General features: G+C 42.0%; 1 protein-coding gene across 1 annotated transcript; it reads right to left on the bottom strand.

Annotated features, from left to right (window-relative positions):
* Positions 1-399: 399 nt before the first annotated feature.
* On the bottom strand, positions 400-19,010 carry Spryd7 (SPRY domain containing 7). Its single transcript, XM_059273523.1, has 5 exons — positions 18,582-19,010; positions 13,516-13,632; positions 10,446-10,612; positions 4,958-5,060; positions 400-820 (listed from the first exon to the last, which is right to left on the bottom strand). Exons 1-5 carry the CDS (start codon positions 18,685-18,687, stop codon positions 723-725), a joined length of 591 nt encoding a protein of 196 aa, XP_059129506.1. The 5' UTR covers positions 18,688-19,010; the 3' UTR covers positions 400-722.
* Between the last annotated feature and the right edge of the window lie 1,418 nt (positions 19,011-20,428).

Below are 20,428 nucleotides of genomic sequence, written 5' to 3'. Positions count from 1 at the left end.
GGCTAGCCTCAAACTGTCTCCCAAGTGCTGTGTACCACCACACTTGGCTCATTTAGATTTAAAGCATCATAACTCTTGTAAATGTCTGCCAGTGTACTACATACAATCAACCACTCCTTACTCAGCTTGATGGTTTTCAACAAGATGGTCTGATAACTAGAGTTTCTCACCTTTCAAAAAGGCAACAGAAAGCAGTGATATAACACAGCAAAAGAAGCAGTTTGTTTTAAGAAAAGTGGTCCACGAACAGAGGAAATACGTTAGCAAAGCTAAGCTGCCAGGTATATAAGTTACTGCCAGTTCAATTTCTCAAATAGGACAAGGGGACACAAAATTATTGGCTTACAGATGTGATGACTCAAGCTCAGAATGACAAAAAAAAAATCACTCCATTACACATTACTGTCAAACAATACTTTATATAAGAAAAATCCCTTTAAATATTTATATACATGTTACCACGTAATACTGTTAATCAAACCCATGGTTTATTAGTTTAAATAAGATTAAATAAGAGGCCCCAAATGCTGATTTTTCTATCACAATGCCTAGAAATTTTAAATCCAACTTCAGTATGGTATGATGAATACACGGGTCCCTTAGACAACAGTAAGAAGAGAAATTTCCAGAATGTGTTCTCATCTCTAGATCAAGGAGAGCTTTATTAAGTGGTGAACGCTTGTGTGGTGGTGCAGAGGTGCAAGTTTTGAAAACAAACACATTCAGAAGATCTGCTGCTCAAACAATATTTTTTCAAAACCAGGTGGAGGAGTATGATAAAATTCACTGAACTGGCAATCCAAAATTGCACTGTCATCAACTAGAAGAGAGAATAAGAAAGAAATGAAATTAGAAGGATATTCAAATGCACACATAATTATAAAACATACTGTTTTCAGGCGGGGATGTAACTCAGGGAAAGAGCACCTGCTTAGCAACAGCCCTGAGTTCTAGCATCATAAAACAATTCTCCTAACATCATAATGTTTAAAAATTTTTAAATTTTTTATGTGCATGGGTATTGGCTTACATGTATGTCTGTGTACTACTGTGCATGCCTAGTGCCTGGGAATCCTGAAGAGGACATTGGATCCCCTGGACCTGGAGTTACAGATGGTTGTGAGCTGCCATGTAGGTGCTGGGAACTGAACCTGGGTCCTAACAAGAGCAGCAGTTAGTGCTCTTAATTCCTGAACCACCTATACAGTCCTTAATATCATATTAATTGTCAATAAGAGTAAAAACACCAGCCATCTGGGATATGAAGTCTTCAAAAATTTTTTAATTGTGTGTGTGTGTGTGTGTGTGTGTGTGTAAGTATTTATGTGTGCATGAATGGTACACACTCAGAGGTTAGAGGACAATTTTCAGAAGTCAAGTTCTCTCCTTGCACCATGTGGGCCTGAGGATTTAACTTAGATGTCAGGGTTGGCAGCAAAGGCTTTCATCTGCTGAGCCATCTAACTGGCTTTGGGTTGCAAAATCTTTAGGTAAAAATACCCACAACAAATTCTGCCAAAGACATATGGAGGTTATCAAAACATTATTAATAATAATCCCAGCCACATATGGTGGTGTATGTCTGCAGTCTCAACTATGTGGAAGGCTAAGGCTGGAGGATCTCCTGAGCTCAGGAGGTTGATGCCACCTGAGGCAATGTGGTAAGACTCTCTCTCTCTCTCTCTCTCTCTCTCTCTCTCTCTCTCTCTCTCTCTCTCTCTCTTTCTCTCTCTCTCTCTCTCTCCCTCTCTTTTCTTTTCTTTTTTTTCTTTTGAGACAGTGTTTCTCTGTGCAACTGTCCGGCTGTCCTGGAATTCATTCTGTAGACCAGGCTGGCCTCGATCTCACAGAGATTCACCTGTCTCTGCCTCCCAAGTGATGGACTGACACTTCATCTTAAATATAAACAATAATAATGATCTCTTAAAGTCATAAATATCAATAATTTGAATTCTTTACTTGCCTGTGTTTTTCTCCACTTTATATGATGAAAATGTATTACTTATTTAAATTTTTTTATTTTATTGTTTTTTTCTCTTGTGGCTCAGCTGGCAAAGTTCTTGCCTACTGTGACCAAAACCCTGGGTCTGGGTTCATATGAAACCAGGAGTGGTGGCACACACACCTGTAATCTCAGCACTGAGGAACAAAGGAAGATCAGAGGTTCAAGGTCATACTCAGCTACATGGTGAGTTTGAGGACACCCTGGGCTACATGAGACCCTGTCTTCAAAACAAAACAAAACAACCCCCTTCCAAAACCAAACAAACAAACAAATAAAAGCAAGCAAGAAAGCAAACAAACAAAAACAAAACAAAATAAAACACTGGGCCAGAAAGATGGCTCAGTGGGTAAAGGCACTTGCAGCCACAGCTGATATCTTGAGTCTGAATCCCATAATCACATGGTGGAAGGAGAAAAATGATTCCCGGCTGTGGCTGCAAGTGCCTTTATCCACTGAGCCACCTTTCTGGCCCAGTGTTTTAAGTTTTGAGACAGTGCCTCATGTAGCTGGGCGTGGTGGGACACACCATTAGTCCCAGCACTGGGAGCAGAAATGGGTAGATCTCTGAGTTCAAGGCCAATCTGGTATGTCTACCAAGTAAGTTCCAGGACTAACTTGTTTAAAATATTAAGATACACTTGCATTTAAAAGAATTTCTTTTAAGCTTACTCAATATGTAAGAACACTAACCTACATTGAATTTAAAAATGCAATTTTTGTTTTGTTTTTTGAGACAGAATTATCTATATAGTTCTAGTTGTTCTGAAATTCATTATGTAGATAAGGCTGGCCTTGAGCTCAGAGAGATCTGCCAGTCTCTACCTCTCAAGTGCCATGATTAAAGGCTTGTGCCACCATGCCCAGTGGCACACTTCTGTACTCAAGTAGCACATATACTAAAATTGGATGGATATAGAGATTAGAACGGCCCCTGTGAAAAGACAATACACAAATTCTGAAGCATTCCATTATCCTCAAGATGGGGCCACATGTGGAAAGGACTCATGAGTCTCCCACCTCTCCCTGAGAAGCTATCAACAGTGGATGAATGCTGAAGGGCAAGTCATTCTTCAGTGGTGTCCGACTGGTAAGTTCTAACTTACCCCAGTAACTAACCCACGTCTCATGCTCATGTAGGCAACCTTAATGAAACTCAGTGGGTCACAAAACAGTAGCAGAACAAAAGACACAAAAGTAAGAAGTGGACTTGTTGGGAAAAAGGGCTCAGTGGGAGGGGGTAACAGAGGGTAATGGGGGTAAAAATGACCAAATGCACTATACATACACATGAATTTATCAAGGAATAAAAAAGAAGAAAAGCATATACACATTTTTGCATGTAAAAATACAGAAGGCAAAAATCATTGAAAATGAGTTTTTAGGAGAAAGGAAGACTACTGGGATACAACTGAAAAGCAAATTACCAGCTTTGGTTATCATTAAATATTTACCCCATGGCTGCACCCCCTTCTCACACACTAGCCTATCATTACTATAAAAGGTTAATAATAGCTTTTATTATAACCCAAATCTAAGAACTTACATAATTAAGGCAATATTTTAGACAGTAAGCCACAGGCTTAGAAAAGTCACATATTTATTGACCTGAAGTTGTCAAGATAAGTAATAAAAGCTGAACAGAATGATAAAGGCATTAGTTACATGTTTTCAGAGTGACAGAGTTCCTATGTGTCTCTGGCTGGCCTGGAACTCTGAGAGATGGATTTGCCTCTGCCTCCCAAGTGCTGAGATTAAAAGTGTGTGCCACCTTGCCTGCCTGAAGACCTTAGAGTTTAGAGATAAGTATAAAATATTTACTAACAAAATGATGTGTCTGACAGACGCCTCAGAGTAATCCAAGCAGGAAAGAAGTGCTGGGTAGAAGAACCCTGAATGGCTATGGATGGTGACCAAGTACCGAGGGCTTAGTATAATATTCCCTTTACTTCTGTGAAAGTTTCAATTTTCCATAATAAAAAAAATTAAAGGAATTAAGAGTCATCTACACTGCCTGATTCTTAGGAACCAATTCATACAGAAATGATAGCACTTATACATACCCGCTTATCAAAAGCAAAGCAGTTAATCTGAAATTATTCTAAGTCAAAATTTCTCTCAGAAGAGTGATAATGTTTAGGTAATTTTATAAAGACAATAAATGCTCAATTCACATAAAATTATCTAGTTCCAAAACACCTGTTACAATTTTATTTCCTGGTCATCTAATCTTCACTAGTAATTAGTAGAAAAAAACTTTGTAAACTCAGTGAAGTTTGAACTTTCTAGAACATAAAACTACACCATAGGAGGCTGGAGAGACAGCTTAATGGTTCAGAGCACTAGCTGTTCTTCCAAAGAACCAGGATTCACTCAGTTCCCAGCACCCAACTGGCAGCTCACAACCATCTGTAACTCCAATTCTTCTGGCATCCTCCGGCACCAGGCACACATGTGGTGCACAGACACACACTCAGGCAAAACACAGATCACATAAAATTAAAAACAAACAAACAAACAAACAAATGATATAATAAAAGGGTACACGGTTGTAGATGGTTAACTACAACCACTATATTTAACAAACTTTTTAATATGTAGGGAATAAACCTGTGTGGTAGCACACACCTTTAATCCCAGCACTTGGGAGGCAAAGCCAAGTGGATTTCTGTGAGTTTGAGGCCAGCCTGGTCTACAAAGTGAGTTCTAGCATGGGTTGTTACACAGAGAAACCTGTCTTGAAAAACAAAACAAAACAAACCAAGAAACTATATATATATGGATTAAGTATTATCCTTAATTCTGCAGATAATGTGGTGGTCTGAGTACATTCCACATGAAATGTCCTTATTAGCAACTTGTTCAGACTTCTGAATGATAACTATAAAATTAATATAAATTGCCAAATAACAGTTAACATATATCTACTAATAGATGAGTAACATATTAGCTTACCATATACAACTGGATACACTGTCCCTCGTATACCTGATGCTGGACAATGCATGTTTTTCCCATTCAAATACACATTTAATTCTACATGGTCATATGTAATACCCTAGGAAGGAAAGAAAAAAATTTAAAGATAAAAATAGAAACGTTGAACAAAAACCTGAATAACCTAAAGCACCAACTGAGAAGCATGCACACAGAAACTAAGTGTGGGTCACAGGAGCTTTTCTCAGGGCTGACAACCTGGCAGACCACTTTAACTAAACATTACTAGTGATTACTGGGGAGGGGTTTACAATGTAAAATTCCAATTGGAGGTTAAACAATGATAAGAGTTTAATTACAGTATTATATTTAGATAACCTGAACTTTATTATTTAAATAGTAAGAGTAAGCCCATTATGTCATGAATACTATTTTAAATCCATAAAGAAAATCTTGGTCTTTCTCTAGAATTTTATCTGATGGGAAAAACACTGCTCCCCAATAGGGACTACCTGTCACTCTTTTCAAGCCATGAAGGGATTAAATGATACATATTATTTCTTTAAAAATTTAATCTTTTTTTTTAAGAAATATTTTTATTATTTCTGTATCTGATTGTGAATGTTCACATAAGCAGGCAGGTATCCAAGGAGGCCAGAAGAGGGTATTGAATCCCCTGGGGCCACCCAACATGGGTACTAGGAACTGAACTCAGGTCTTTAGAGAAACAAGTACTCTTACCCACAAAGCATCCCCAGACAAGTCGTTTCTAAGAAATCATACATTTCTCTCTTTTTACCCTGGTCTCAAGGTAAAACCAATATGTACAATTCAATATGAATGATGCTGAATATCCAGTTAAAAAGAATAGTTTGCAGGTTTTTTTAAAAAAACAGAACAAAATGTATTGCTGTATACACTAATGATGGCTAAAAAGTGACACTGATCATATTGTTAAAGTGCTGAAGGTCACCTGAGACAGTCTGCACTGTGAAGCATTATTCTAGGCATTTCATACTTAGTCATTTAATACTCACAAGACAGCTATATCCACTTAATGGATGAAGCAGATGAAGCACAGAAAGGTTAAGTAACTTACCTAAGGTTGCACAGCTAGAAAGTGGCAGAACTGAGATTTAATCCATAAGGTTGGCTTTAGAACACTCTTACTCACCATGCCATATACTACTTTTCTTTAAAACGCTGTATAATACAGGTTGGAATCCTCAGTCAGAAATATGAAATGCTCCCAAACCTGGAACTTTCTGAGCCCTGAGACTACACTATTATACCACACATGGAAAATTTAAAAACTGATGCCGTATAATGGACCACAGTCAAAACAAAGGCACACTAAAAATACTGTGCAATTTAGGCCAGCAAAATGGCTCAGCAGGGAAATGTACTTACACAGAACCTGAATCTGATCCTGGACCCAATGGTAAAAGGAGAGAACTCCTACAAGTGGTCCATGTTATGTGCAAGCCACCCCTACTACAATGTAAACAAAGTTCTAAACACCTTATAGTGGCTGGACACGGTGGTGCACATCTTTAATCCAAGCACTTGGGAGGCAGAAACAGGTGGATCTGAGTTCGAGGCCAGATTGGTCTACAGAGTGAGTTCCAGGACAGTCAGGGCTACATAGTGAGACCTTGCTCAAAAAATAAAACAAAACAACAAAAAACCACCTTCCACTCCAAAGATGCTCAGTGGTCACACTGGCTGCACCTGCAGAGGACTGGGTTTGCTTCCCAGCACCCACATGGCAGCTTTAATTCCAGGTCCAGGGATCTGACACCCTCTTCTGGCTGCCACGGGTACTAGGCATGTACATGTGCACATACAGGCAGGGAAAATGCCCAGACACATAATAAAACAAAATAAAATATATAATACAGATTATCTCCCAGCCGAGTATATAGGTAGATTCCATGTTTACCTTAGTTAGGTCCCATCACATCAAGAACTCTCACTGTGTATATATAAGAATTCTCACATCAAACAAAACCATGGAGCTGGAAATACTTCTAGTCCCAAGTATTTCAGATAAGGTATAATGAACCTATAGCTACTAACTAGCGGCAATACTAAATCTTTCTTTGAAGAATTAAGAACAGAAACACCATGGGCTGGGGAGGCAACCTAAGTGAGACCTGAGGTTTGAGACCCAGCACAACAATAACAGTCATTTTTTAAAAAGGAAGAACAAACAGAGGCCAGAGAGCTCTTACAAATGATAACACACACTCCCCCCCCCCACACACCCAAAAAAGAACCACCACCACCAAGGAACAGATTTCTGGGTAACTGGATGTGGCAGAGAGCTTTCTAGTATGCCCAAAGCTCTAAGTTTGATCCCTGCACACTGAAACTGGGTGTGGCAGTATATGCCTGTAAGTCTAGAACTTGGGGTGAGGCAGTCTTTGAGAAGCTAAAGGTCATCCTATGTAGTTACTTAGCAAGTCTGTGGCCAGCCTGGGTGACATGAGACCCTCTCTCAATAAAAAACAAACATACATTGAACGATTGACTTGAGGTGGAGTCTCACCCAGTAGCTCCAGCTAGCCTGGAACTTAGTATGTAGAGCTCAGGCAGGCCTTGAATTCGAGGTGATCCTCTTATTTCTGCCCCTCCAGTTCTGTGATTATAGGTGTGACCCATCAATCCTAGCTTGAACAATGACTTAGTGATAGTTTGTTTCACTTTCGTTTAAAAACACCAAAAGTACATTTGTCACATTTTTAGTAAAGAGGTCTGTTTTCATTTTTAAAAATCTAAACATAATTACATTAAAAGAAACAAAACACGTGATCCTCTTTATGAGACTTTAGTTCAGGCACCCTTCACCACCTTGTGGCAGTATAATCCATTACAAATTAAGTTATAAACCAGGTAGCTATCAGGATAATAAAACTAAAAAAACTTGGAAAGATGTAGGAATCCCACCTCCTCCAGTCAAGTTCAGTTCAAATATTGTTCAAACCTAGTCTGTTTCTAATATGACATCAAAACCAAGTTTGAGTCTGTCACAGCCGCACCATATAACACAGCAACAGTTTCCTGTCTTACAATTCTCCTTCTGCTGCCACTGTTGACAGCTTCGGACAGTTCAGCAAGTGTTTAGACAGGAAGATGACACAGTCAGCTTTCCTGATTCTGTATACACTTAATGTTCTAGGTCTTGGTTTTTTATCAGACTGGGCATGAAAATTCAAAGTCTAATAATAATGTTGACAGACTACAAGTGGCATTCTTAGATCTGTTAATATGTGATATCAATCATCTCAATGAATGAGATGGGACAAGAAGGCAAAATATGCATTAGTTCAGTATTACAATGAAGAAAACATCTGTTTCAATTTTATCTTTTATTATAACTAGGTTGACAGCCTCAACTTGACAGCAAAATTCTCTTTCAAGAAATAATCAGTTAGCTGGGCATGGTGGCACACTTCTATGATATGTGTCAGCACTCTGAAGGCAGAGAGGCAAGCAGACTGCTGTGATTTCTAGGCTAGCCTGGTCTACACAGTGAGTTTCTATGGTGATATTTTATTTGTACTGAAATGTGATTTTATTTGTATGTTAATAAATAAAGTTGCCTGGGGGTCAGAGCTAACAGCAAGCCATAGCAGAAGCCAGGTGGTGGTGGCGCACACCTTTAATCCCGATCACATGACAGGCAGATCTTGTGTGTTCAAGGATACAGCCAGCATAGAGACACACGCCTTTAATCTCAATACCAACCATAGAAGACCTTGAGGTCTGTATAGACAGGCAGTGACGAGGAAGTCATGTGGTTGGGTTTACAACCAATGAGAAGGCAGAACAGAAAGTCAATAAAAAGACAGATACACAGGAAGTAGCTCTCTTTCTGAGGGGAAGGACAACAGCGGGAGCAAAGGGTAAGAAAGGTTTTTTAGTATCAGCTCTTAACTACTGCTCTGACCTCTTGGGCTTTTAACTCTGCATTTAGTTCTGTGTTTCTTATTTAATAAGACTGTTACATCTACAAGTTTCAGGCCAGTTAGTAGGACTACATAGTGAGACTCTACCCCCAAAAATTATTTATATGAGGATGCTCCATATTATGGATACCTGGTAAGGACCTAATATACAAAATCAACTAGTTTTAGTTTGCTTTTTATGCTCTGATGAACTCCATGACCAAAAGCAACTTGTGGAGGAAAGGGTTTATCTCATTTTACAGCTTATACTCCACCATGATGGGAAGTCAGGGCAGGAACATGGAGGCAGGAATTGAAGTAGAGGCATGGAGGAGTGCTGCTTACTGGCTTGTTTTCCATGGCTCATTCAGCTTGCATTTTTATATGATATAGGATCCAGGAACACTTGTGTTCGGATGCCACTGTCCACAGTGGGTTGGACCCTGGCACACCCTTAAGTGAGGTTTCCTCTTCCCAGATGACCCAAGCTTGTGTCAAGTTGACAAAACAACAAAAAACTAACGAACATACAACTACTTTAAAAAAGAAAAGCAGACTTTATGACAGTTTATGCCTTTTGTCTCTTTTTCTTTAGCAGGTAATCTTTTTTTCTCTTTTGAGACAGGATCTTGCTATATAAGCCAGGCTGTCCTGAAACTTGCTAAATCTACTAGTACCAACAACCAAACTGAAACAAAAAAACTTCTATAAGCAAGCTTTGTGACTGTGTTCTGGACAAGGTCTCACTTTGTAACCCTGGTTGGCCTGGAACTCACTATACAGAGTGGGCTATCCTCAAACTCATAGAGATGTCCCTGCCTCTGCCTCCTGACTGCTGGGACTAAAGCAGTGTGTCACTATGCTCTGTTCTAAACCTTTGGATTTTTGAGTCCAGTTCTTTGAAATGTTCTAAAAGTAGAGGCATTTAACAAGATTAAATTTAACAAAGATCAATACTTGCAGTAAAATGCTGTCATTTCTAATATGTTTCTGTCTTAGTTAGGGTTTCTATATGAGACCTCAAAGCCCACCTCCACAGTGACATCCTCCTTGACTTCCTCCAACAAGACCACACCCACTCCAACAAAGCCACACCTCCTAATAGTGCCACTCCCTACAAGCTTATGGGGCAATAACATTCAAACTACCACAGTTCCTACCATTAATATATGTAAAATATTTTGAGAGATCTCTGGCCTCAAAAATACCTAACATCCTGTAATATGATCAGAAAAGCTTTTAAAATTATGTGTCAAGGTTTGTCTGTGACAGTAGGATATTGCTTAGCAGCCCATCTGTAAATGATCTTGCTACATGGAAATACAGGGTCAGTCATCTCCATATCCTGGTCTGCCAGCAATTCCAGAAAGGCCTGGGCAGTGAAGTTGAGGTAGCAGTATCCGGCAAGTGTTCTCTCTGGAAATGGTACCACCTCATTAGACCCAACCCCAGGGCTTTGGAATAAAAATTACAACCTGCCACGTAAAACCATGTCTAGTCAAAACAACTCAAGTTTAATAATTGACAATGGACAGGAATTCTACCAGGAGACTCACCACTACATCTCCCTCCTGAGGAAGGCTGTTTGCTGGCAGTCTGTTTTTTTCTTCGTTGTTGTGGTACAGGGCTCCATCATTTCTCATCACCAGACTATGCATGTCTCGGCCAAGAGGAATCTGGTTCAAGTTAACTTTCTGAGTTGCAACACCTATACCCCAGATTCCTAAAAATACAAGTTGAAATATATCACAAGTCTGAAGAACACAAATATAAAAGTTACTTTAAAAGGAAATATCCCCTCTCTCTCTGTCTCTCTCTCTCTGTCTCTCTCTGTCTCTGTGTGTGTGTGTCTCTCTCTCTCTCTCTCTCTCTCTCTCTCTCTCAGTCAGGTCTCACTATGTAGCTCTGGCTGGCTTGGACTTGTAACTCACTATGTATACTGACTGGGTTGGCCTTGAATTCAGAGAAACACCTGCCTTGGCTCCCGAGTGCTGGGATTAAGGGTATATCCTTAATCCTTCATTAAGGGTATATCCTTGTGTTTTGTAAAGCAAACCTTTTAAAAAGCAGATTGCAGGGCCAGAGTGATGATGGTTCAGCAGATAGTGACAAACCTGAAAAGCAGGTGAAAGTGAAAGGACAGACCCGCGGATTCTTTAGCTGAGCTCCGATTTTCACACCCCACCAGATCATACACACACAATAGTAACAACGTTTGCTTGAAGTAAGCTGCAAAGTATACAAAGTTCTCTATAGGTAAACTAGGAGGTTAAGAGCTGTATTGCTGAGGTTCACACAATCATAGCTATGTTATCTTGGGCAAAGTATTTAACTTCCCTATTTCCTTATCTGTTGAGTCTAACAGTAGTTACAAGGTGTGGTGGTTTGAATGAGAAGGACCCCCATAAGGCTCATATATTTGAATGCTTGGTCTGCAGTTGGTAGACTGTTAAGGCAGGATTAGGAGGTCTGGCATGTGACCTTGTTGGAGGAGGTGTGTCACTGGGGGCAGGCTTTGAGATTTCAAAAGCCCACACCAGGCCCAGCCTCTCTCTGTCTTTGCCTCCTGCCTGTGGATAAGATGTCAGCTTTCAGCTACTGCTCCAACACGATGCCTGCCTGCCTGCCACCATGCTCCACTCCATGAGGATCACTCTCTGAAACTGTAAGCAAGTCCCCAATACAATACCTACTTTTATAAGTTGACTTGGTCATGGTGTCTCTTCCCAGCAATGGAACAGAGCTAAGACACAAGGTAAGGACTACCCAAACACAGCACTTCAGATAGGCTAAGAAGTTTTGTTTTTTGTTTTTTTTAATGAGCAACTAAAGCACACACTGGGTATTTAAAAAATGCTAGCTATTACCATTACTATTTTCTCTTAAGATTTTTTTTTTTCAAAGCACTGTAGGGCTACAGGTGGGAGCACACTTTGTGTTAGTCTCGGCCTTGGGCTCAATTCCCAGCAAAGCACACTCCTGCCCCCCTCTGTCTCTAAGAAATGTGAGGTTACTGTCTTTAGTTATATTTATAATGAGTAACAAGTATATCTGCTATGAACAATAACAAAAAGAACACAAAAGTTAAACATGAATAAGAGACACCATCATTTTCTTAACGCTGGGGATCTAAATCCAGCACCTCACACACACTAGGTAAGTGCTCTGCCACCAAACTATCTCCAGAAGCAGGCATTCTCTTCTCCAGCCAAACAAAATATCTAGTGTCCTGGACTTTTTCTCAAGCTGCCACCTTTCAGTTTTCATTAAAATCAGAAGAAATGCTACACACGGAAGGAGCTTTGAATTCTATGCTGTCAATACTCTTTCTGGATTGACTGAATCCATGAGGAAGTTGCATGCATGTCTGGATTTGACTATCTTGACATCAGAAATACTCTGACCTGTGTATAGTTCTTCTCCCCAAAGAGACAACTGTGAGAATGACCCAGGTGACAATAATGATTTTATAACATTTGCAGACAGGGTTCTGCAGTCTCCTTACTCTGAAGGACTATGTACCAGATTACTAACACTGCAACAACCATCTATCTGTCCTAGGGATGGCACCGCGGAGAGTATCCCTGACAGAAAAATCCACATCTAATTTTTTACTAGGCTTAAGGCTCAAACATTATTTGCTTCTTTTAAGAAGAAAAATATATTTGGGAAGACAACAGTAATTAGGACAGTCCACAGCCAGTGAGGAAACTTACAATAGCACAGTGGACATACCTGGATTTACACCATTCACTTAAACAAAACAAAACAAAAAAACAGCATTAAACTACTTTAAGAAACCAGCTCCAGAAGTACCATATTGTCTAGGGAACAGGACTCACTTATTCCATATAGTCTTCTTACTCTGCACTTAGGTCACTCATGAAGATTTCATGGCTTTTACTAAAAACAAAAACCACTGATCTCTTCACGGCTTTTACTAAAAACAAAAACCCACCAATCTCCCCACATGTAATACTGCTACAAGCTATGATCCTAATAGGCATACAGACTTGCCATATAATTCAAGAAACTCCATAAAATTGTAAAAAAGAAGTGTCCCTCTCAAAGGCCCATGTGGATCCCTGCTGGTGGATTCAACCATGGAGAGGTGACTGCGTCAGGAGGGTTCTGCTACCATTAAGGGGTTAATCCCTTGGTGTATTTGTAGTGTGCCGGGATTATTAGAAGGTTGTGAAAAAGTAGGAAGTGGGACTTGTTTGAGAGGAAGGAGGCTACTGGGAGGACGCCTTTGCAGAGTCTATCTTGTCCCTGCCTCTTCCATGTCATTACAGTTTGCTCTCACGGGGTGGGTAACTTCTGCAACACCAGTCTTTCCCCATGATTTTCTGCCTCATTGTGGCTGGGAAACAACAGAGCCAGTGACCATAACCTCAGAAATGAAGAACCACAATAAATCCTTCCTCTTGAAGCTGTTTTCTGGGGTGGCGTGTTGCAAACTGACTAATGTAGCCTGGATCACAGAGGGAAGACTTCAGTCCTGTATAGAAGAGTTCGTGATTTTTTTCTTAACCATCTACTAAATTTTTTTCATAATGAAAATTATCTTTGATATTCTAAATAACTAATGTCTAATAGTTAAGTACAATTATAAACCATACGAACCAGTAGACTGGATTTTGAACTCAAAGTAGCTTTTGTTCTGATGTAGAGGCGCACTGGCTAAACAACCTCCGGTGCCGCAGATTCTTCTTCCATTCTTCACAATGACGACATCTGTCCCTAAACAACACACACACAGAGACAGCATGTCACCATTAATCTGCATACTAACTGTGTGCATAAGAGGGGCCGGGTGGGGAGAGGGCCGGTAAGTGCACGAGTGTGGTGATTAAAGGTCAGTGCAATGTCTTCCTCCACAGCGTTCCGCCTTATTTTCTGAGATAGAACCTGGAGGAGATTGGTTAGACTGGCTGGCCAGTGAGCCACTTGGACCTTCTTGTTTTGGCCTATCAGTGCCTCAATTGCAGACACGTACTGTGTGGGTGCTGGGGAATCCAAACACAGCAAGCACTTTACCCACGAAGCCATTGCCCCAGCCCCTGTTCAGTAATTCAGACAACAACAACAACAACAAAAAACAAGGAATATTTTAAGTCTCCTCAAATATGCGGAATATTGATAAATTATTTTAAATACTCAGTTTTCTACTTTTTGAGAGACTGATTGTATATAATATTCATTTGTAGCAACAAGTCTTTTTCAATTAAGTTGTTTCAAATAAACTAAATTATGGTGAACATTTAAATTATTTGTAAGGGGGTCAATGAAATGACTTATCTGGCAAAAGCACCTGCCACCAAGCCTGATGACCACCGGAATTTGATCTCAGGAACCCACAGGTTGAACTGACACTCAGAAGGTGTCCTCGGACTTGATACACAAGTCATGACATGTGTGTATCCCCATACATGCACACAAAATAAATAAAACGTAAAACATTTATGCCAGGTGGCCATGGTACACACCTTTAATTCCAGCACTCGGGAGGCAGTCAGGTGGATCTCTGTGAGTTTGAGGCCAGCCTGGTCTACAGAGAGAGATCCAGGACAGGCACCAAAACTACACAGAGAAACCCTGTCTCAAAAAAATTAAAAAAAAAAACCCAACATTTATAAGTAAAAGGAAACTAACTCATTTAATTTTTAACCAATCAACAGATTAGATAATTTAACAATTTTCATTTAAGCCAAACCATAAACACTTAGTATATTGGTACAATTTTCAATTCTAACCAAATGCACTAAGACAATCTATTAAAAGACAGCTGAGGGTCTACTAGACAGAAGCCATTAACCACCAGTCTTATACTTACTCCTCCTCCTCACACTGGAGTGGTCAGGTAAGAGCAGAGGAGTGAGTATATCTACAGTGGGAAGGTCCGGCTTCATGCTGAATTAGCTGACACTGAAAAGTACTTAGTTTTAACATCTTAACATGTTCACTAAGAAAGCTTCTGTTAGGCACATAGCAAAAATGTAAGCAAGTTGTTTGTTTGTTTTGAGACAGGGTCTCTCTGTATTGTCTGTACTAGCCTCAAACTTTTGACTCTCTTGCTCTCATGTTGGGATTACAGATGTGTTCCATAATGCCTCACTATAAATAAGATCTTAACATCATTAAACACACTTTATTTTCATAGAAAATTTTAGTTTCATCTCAAACAACTTCATAGATGACAATAAAATAATACTGCTTTTGAAATGTGAACCTACTAGTACTTTGTTTCTGAATTTTGGCTTAGGAAAGCAAGTCCATCAGAGATCATGAAGAGCCAGCACAATTCTCATATGTAAGAAAAATCCAGCCAGGCGGTGGTGGTGCACGCCTTTAATCCCAGCACTCGGGAGGCAGAGCCAGGCGGATCTCTGTGAGTTCGAGGCCAGCCTGGGCTACCAAGTGAGTTCCAGGAGAGGCGCAAAGCTACACAGAGAAACCCTGTCTCGAAAAACCAAAAAAAAAAAAAAAGAAAAGAAAAATCCTTTAACATTAATATACATGACTCCCAAGGTCTCTGGCCTTTATTATTTCCTCACCTGTAATAAAGCCATAAGCCAAGCAGATACAAATATTAGGACTAGGTGGCACTCCTCCAGAGGGGCTAATAAAATTAGACAACTGTAATAAAGGGCTGAGTTCCTACTTAAACAAAACAATCACTCTAAACTGGTCCTTTTAAGATCATACACTGTTAAGGTTAAGTAGATTTTTTTTTTGTTTGTTCAATTAAAATTGTAAGGGCTGATACCTGCCACAAAGCCTGAGGACACCTGAGTTTGACCCCTGGAACACACGTGGTAGGAAAAAACTAACTCCTGTAAGTAGTCCTCTTACCTACACACACACACACACACACACACACACACACACACACACACACACACACTGTTTGATAAAACCCAATTTCTGAGCTGGAGAGATGACTCAGCAGTCTCAGGCACTTGCACCAGATCTAACTCTCCATGTGTTGACTGGAGAATGTCCTTCCACATTACAATCCATAGAAGGAAGACAGGAAGGTCCTTAAGGCAGGAAACTGGAGGCAAGAAGTGAAGCAGAGGCCACAGAGGACCTCTGCTTACTGGCCTGCTCTTACTGGTTTGCTCAACCTGCTTTCTTATGCAACTTGGGACAACCTGTCCAGGGATGGCATCACCCTGACGTCCACAACAATCACTGGTCAAAACAAAACAAAACAAACCCTACAAACTTGCCTACAGTAGGCAATCTGGATGGAGGCATTTTCTCAACTGAAGGTCTTCTTCCCAAGTAACTTTAGCTTGTGTCAAGTTGCCAAAAATAAATAACAATAACAAAACACAACCAGAACAAGTACTGTCCTTTTCAAAACAGCTACCATGAAAGGTATCTGTTCCTAAAAGACTAATTTACAATTAAAAGAGTCAATGAAAATATGTACAAAACTCCAAAATGGTCTAAAATTATGCAATATTGCTTGTGTATTTCCTAAGAAGAAAAAAAAAAAGAAAAAGAAAACAAGTTGGACATGGTGTATCTGTTCCTAAAAGACTAATTTACAATTAAAAGAGTCAATGAAAATATGTACAAAACTCCAAAATGGTCTAAAATAATGCAATATTGCTTGTGTATTTCCTAAGAAGAAAAAAAAAAAGAAAAAGAAAACAAGTTGGACATGGTGTTTCACACCTGTGGTCATAGATATGTGGACGGCTGAGGGGGTAGGGTGGCTTTAGCCCAGGAATTGGAGACAACCTGAGCAATATAAAAAGACTGCCCCCTTTAAAAAACAAAGTAACAACAACAACAACAACAACAAACCCAACAAAACAAACAAAAATGAAACAAACAAAAAAGCCCAAGTATATTCTTTAGGTTTTATAATTTTTCCATATCCAAATACATACAGTATGTTTCTCATGTTTCCAACTTAAGATCAATTCTTGTTTGAATCATTCTTCTAATGCAACACTCCTCTTTTTTTTATTGTGGTTCTCATATCAAGCTTTTCTGTGTTTGAAGAATTTGAATTTATTGGAAGACAAGTTAAGAAAAAACTTCGCAGGGTGGTGGTGGCGCATTCCTTTAATCCCAGCACTTCGGAGGCAGAGCCAGGTGTATCTCTGTGAGTTCGAGGCCAGCCTGGTCTACAGAGAGAGATCCAGGACAGGCACCAAAACTACACAGAGAAACCCTGTCTCGAAAAAGAAAAAACAAAAAAAACAAAAAACAAAAACCTTCCATGGAAGAAAAGAAATTAGGAAATGATATCACTGTGCTACATTCAGTACCTGAGGGTGCTTGCTAGATAACACAGTAGAAAGGGAAACAGTAGAATGATACAACGTATAAGTTAGTTCTTCCTAAAGAAGACAGAGACCTGAGATAATGTTCTACAGAACAGAGAGCACAGCAGAGGCTCAAAAGTCCACGATAGCCCTCTATAGTCATCCCAAACTCTCTTGTCACCATGTTCGTCCAGTGAGTGAGTAAACTAAATAGAAATGTTTCCTGAGAGAAAGCACAAGATCTGAACATCTATCTACTGTCTAGTGAAGGGTAAGCAAGAATTTAGCAGAGTGATGGTGTCAGAATTTGAGAGGCAGAGGCAGAGGCAGGAGGGTCTCCATGAGTTCAAGGCCAGCCTGGTCTACAGATCCAGGACAGCCAAGGCTACACAGACTGACAAACAAACAAACAAACAAACAAACAAACAGAATTTAAAGGTATTTATTTAAGTACCGAGACTGTACTAGAGACTTAAGAATTAAAGTACTGTAAATTTGTATTGGTGTTGTACAAGGTACTGAACAATGACTGCATATAGTTTTGCAATAGAACATATAATGGGCAATGTTTCCAGAATTGTTGATTATCTGGGCAGAAGAGAGTTTTGCTATAAATATTAAAAATGCATGTGTTACTTAAATACACTGTCCTTTAAATTTGGGGAAATCAAAAGTGCACCAGTTTATTGTAATAATCCACAAAAAAGACAGTAACTGAAATAATTATACTGGGAAATCTCTCCTGCCTGGACAATATTCCAGAAGCTTGGAAATATATGGGGGGGGGGGGAATCTAAAAAGTGAAGTAATGGTGTATGGGAAAAGATGCTACGGAGGGGGAGAAGAATGTTGGATGAGAAATTATTAAGCCATTGGGAACTGGGAAGAAAAAAACGTAGACGAGAAGGAGCAAAGTGCTGTTCTATTTTGCAATCGCTTGATCCGAATGCAAGAGGAGCGTCAGATGAAATTACAGCGATCCCAACAGTGACTAAGGAGTCCAGCAATGGAGATCTTTGTGGGAGTGGTAAGGTAGGACCTGAGGTGTTACTCCTGCCTGCTGCAACCGGCCTTGTTTGGGCTTCAGGGAGTGAGGGGGAAATTACTCCCCCAGAACGAGCTTCAGCCTCTCTTCCATAGCGCTGAAGACAGGATTCTGCAAACACCGGGTGACACCCGACACCCTGGCACGGAGGGCGGGCGCCCCCGCATTCCTCACCTGGGAACACCTGACTCCTCAGGAGGAGATGGAGTCCACCTCCCTCGGACGCTGACAGGGCCCCCGGCTCGGTGGCCGCAGCCAGCGAGGCCACAGGGTGTCCGGGCGGCTGCGTGGTCACGTGGTCCCCGCCCCGCTGCCCTCGGGCCCCCACGGGCCGTTGGGTCCAGTCCATAGGCCCTTACCCATGTGCTGCGTGTCCAGCTGTACGGCCGGCATCTCCTTGAGAGGAATGTGGCCGGTCCCGCCGTCCCTGCAGCAGCGCAGGCAGCACCAGGCCGACGCGGCCATGGCGCAGCTACACAGACCCGCCGCTCCGCCCGTGCCCGAGTGTTTCTGGGTCGCGGGAGCTTCGCAGCCCGCACAGCTACGCCCCGGCGGGGAGGCGAAGCCGCGGCTGAGGAAAGGTTCCCGGTGAAGCAGCGAGCACTGCCTGGAGGGGCGGGGCGGGGCGGGGCGGGGCGGGGCGGGGCCGGGAGGTGGGCGGGGCCAGCTGCCGACCGACTGCGGGAGGGCGAGGCGGGCAGGCAGGGCGGTGTCCGGAGCTGAGCGGGGCCAGTGGCCTGACTTACTGGGAGGGGGCGGGGCCAGTGGCTGACGGATGGGAGAGGGCGGGGGCGGCTGTGTTTCCGGAAGTGGGCGGGGCCAGTGGCCTGACGGACTTGGGGCAGGCGAGGCGGCGTGCGCCTGCGTGCTGAGACGTCATTCCCCCCCCCCCCCTCCCGCCTCGAGGCCGCCCCTGACACTAACAGGTGAGTGGCTGGGAGCCGCTCCGGTTCTCAGAGGCTGTGGTTCTGTTGTTGGTTTGTTTTTCAGAAGGGGTCTTGCTGTGCTGCCCAGGGTCTGGAACTCCCGGCCTCCGTAGTAGCTCCGTGCTGCCGACTCGTGGTTCCGTACTGCCCGTGTGTGTGTGTCTGGGTGTGTGTGTCGGCTCCGCCGCCCAGGGTGTGTGTGTGGTGTGTGTTTCGGGGGGCGGGGGGCTCCGTGGTGATTTTTTTTAGGGCGAGTTGACGGTAGCAGATCTGCTTTGGAGAAGGAGCTAATAAAACGTAAAACGCCCGGGAGTTTTCCCTGCGAGCGAGCGCCGGGGCTCTGGACACCTTGCCACGTCCCGTGGACTGCTCTGTGGACGTGCGGCAGGGCTCCTCGGTGGCGCCGGAGCACTTTCCGTGCAGGGGAGCTCATCGCTGGGCTTGTTGTGCAGACCCAGGATCTGCAGGCGGCCACCCCTGTGAAGGGACCACGGAAGGTGGGGCACGACTTTTAAAAAAGTCATTACTGTGTACACGTGCTCACGGTGTGCGTGAGTTCAGGCGCTCTCCTGCCATGGCGAAGTCAGAGGACAGCTTTCGGAAATAGGTTTTCTTTTCCCACCTTGGGGATCGAATTCAGGCCTTCAGGCTTGCTTTAGTGGCAGAGCCATCTCGCTGGCTCCTGATAGGCCACGTCCATGCTCAGCTCCCTAGTGCCCTGGGGTTGCTACTAGAAGTGTGAAAGGAATCCAGGGAGACACTATGAAGGGAAACTCGGAGTTCTTCCTGATACCACAGAGAAGGCCCCACTGGTGGCCACTTGTCATCTCCCTCATCACTGAGATCATCCTTCAGACACCATCTGGTGACCAACAGAACCTGGCTCAAACTTCTCTCCCTAGATAAACGTTTCCACCCTGAAAGTTTTCCTGGGGTTCATCAAATCCTGGGAAACTGAATATCAATTCCCTATTTATTTATTTATTGGCTTTTCAAGACAGGGTTTCTCTGTGTAACGGCTCTGGCTGTCTCTGGAACTTACCTTGTAGTCCAGGCTGGCCTCAAACTCACAGAGATCCACCTCCGCCTGCCTCCAGAGTGCTGGGATTAAAGGCCTGCACCACCACCACCAGGCAAATTCCCAATTCATAAATAATGGTTTCCCAAACATAACTTTTTAGTCACCTGAGTATACATATCCTTTATGGAAATTTTTATCCATAGAATGAGGGAAGTTTTCAGGCTTTGGTCTGTTTTCTATTTATAAAAAATATTTTCAT

Source organism: Peromyscus eremicus, chromosome 9, assembly GCF_949786415.1.
Source record: "Peromyscus eremicus chromosome 9, PerEre_H2_v1, whole genome shotgun sequence".
In the NCBI taxonomy this organism is placed as follows: domain Eukaryota; kingdom Metazoa; phylum Chordata; class Mammalia; order Rodentia; family Cricetidae; genus Peromyscus; species Peromyscus eremicus.
This window is presented reverse-complemented; position numbering and strand designations above follow the sequence as displayed.

Bases quoted from the DNA above. Each gene is read 5' to 3' on its own strand.
- Spryd7 (XM_059273523.1), bottom strand. From the start codon at position 18,687: ATGGCCGCGTCGGCCTGGTGCTGCCTGCGCTGCTGCAGGGACGGCGGG. The intron at 13,633-18,581 runs GTAAGGGCCTAT...TGTGTTGTTTAG, and splicing joins GCTGGACACGCAGCACATGG to GGACAGATGTCGTCATTGTG. The intron at 10,613-13,515 runs GTTCGTATGGTT...TTGTATTTTTAG, and splicing joins GTTCAAAATCCAGTCTACTG to GAATCTGGGGTATAGGTGTT.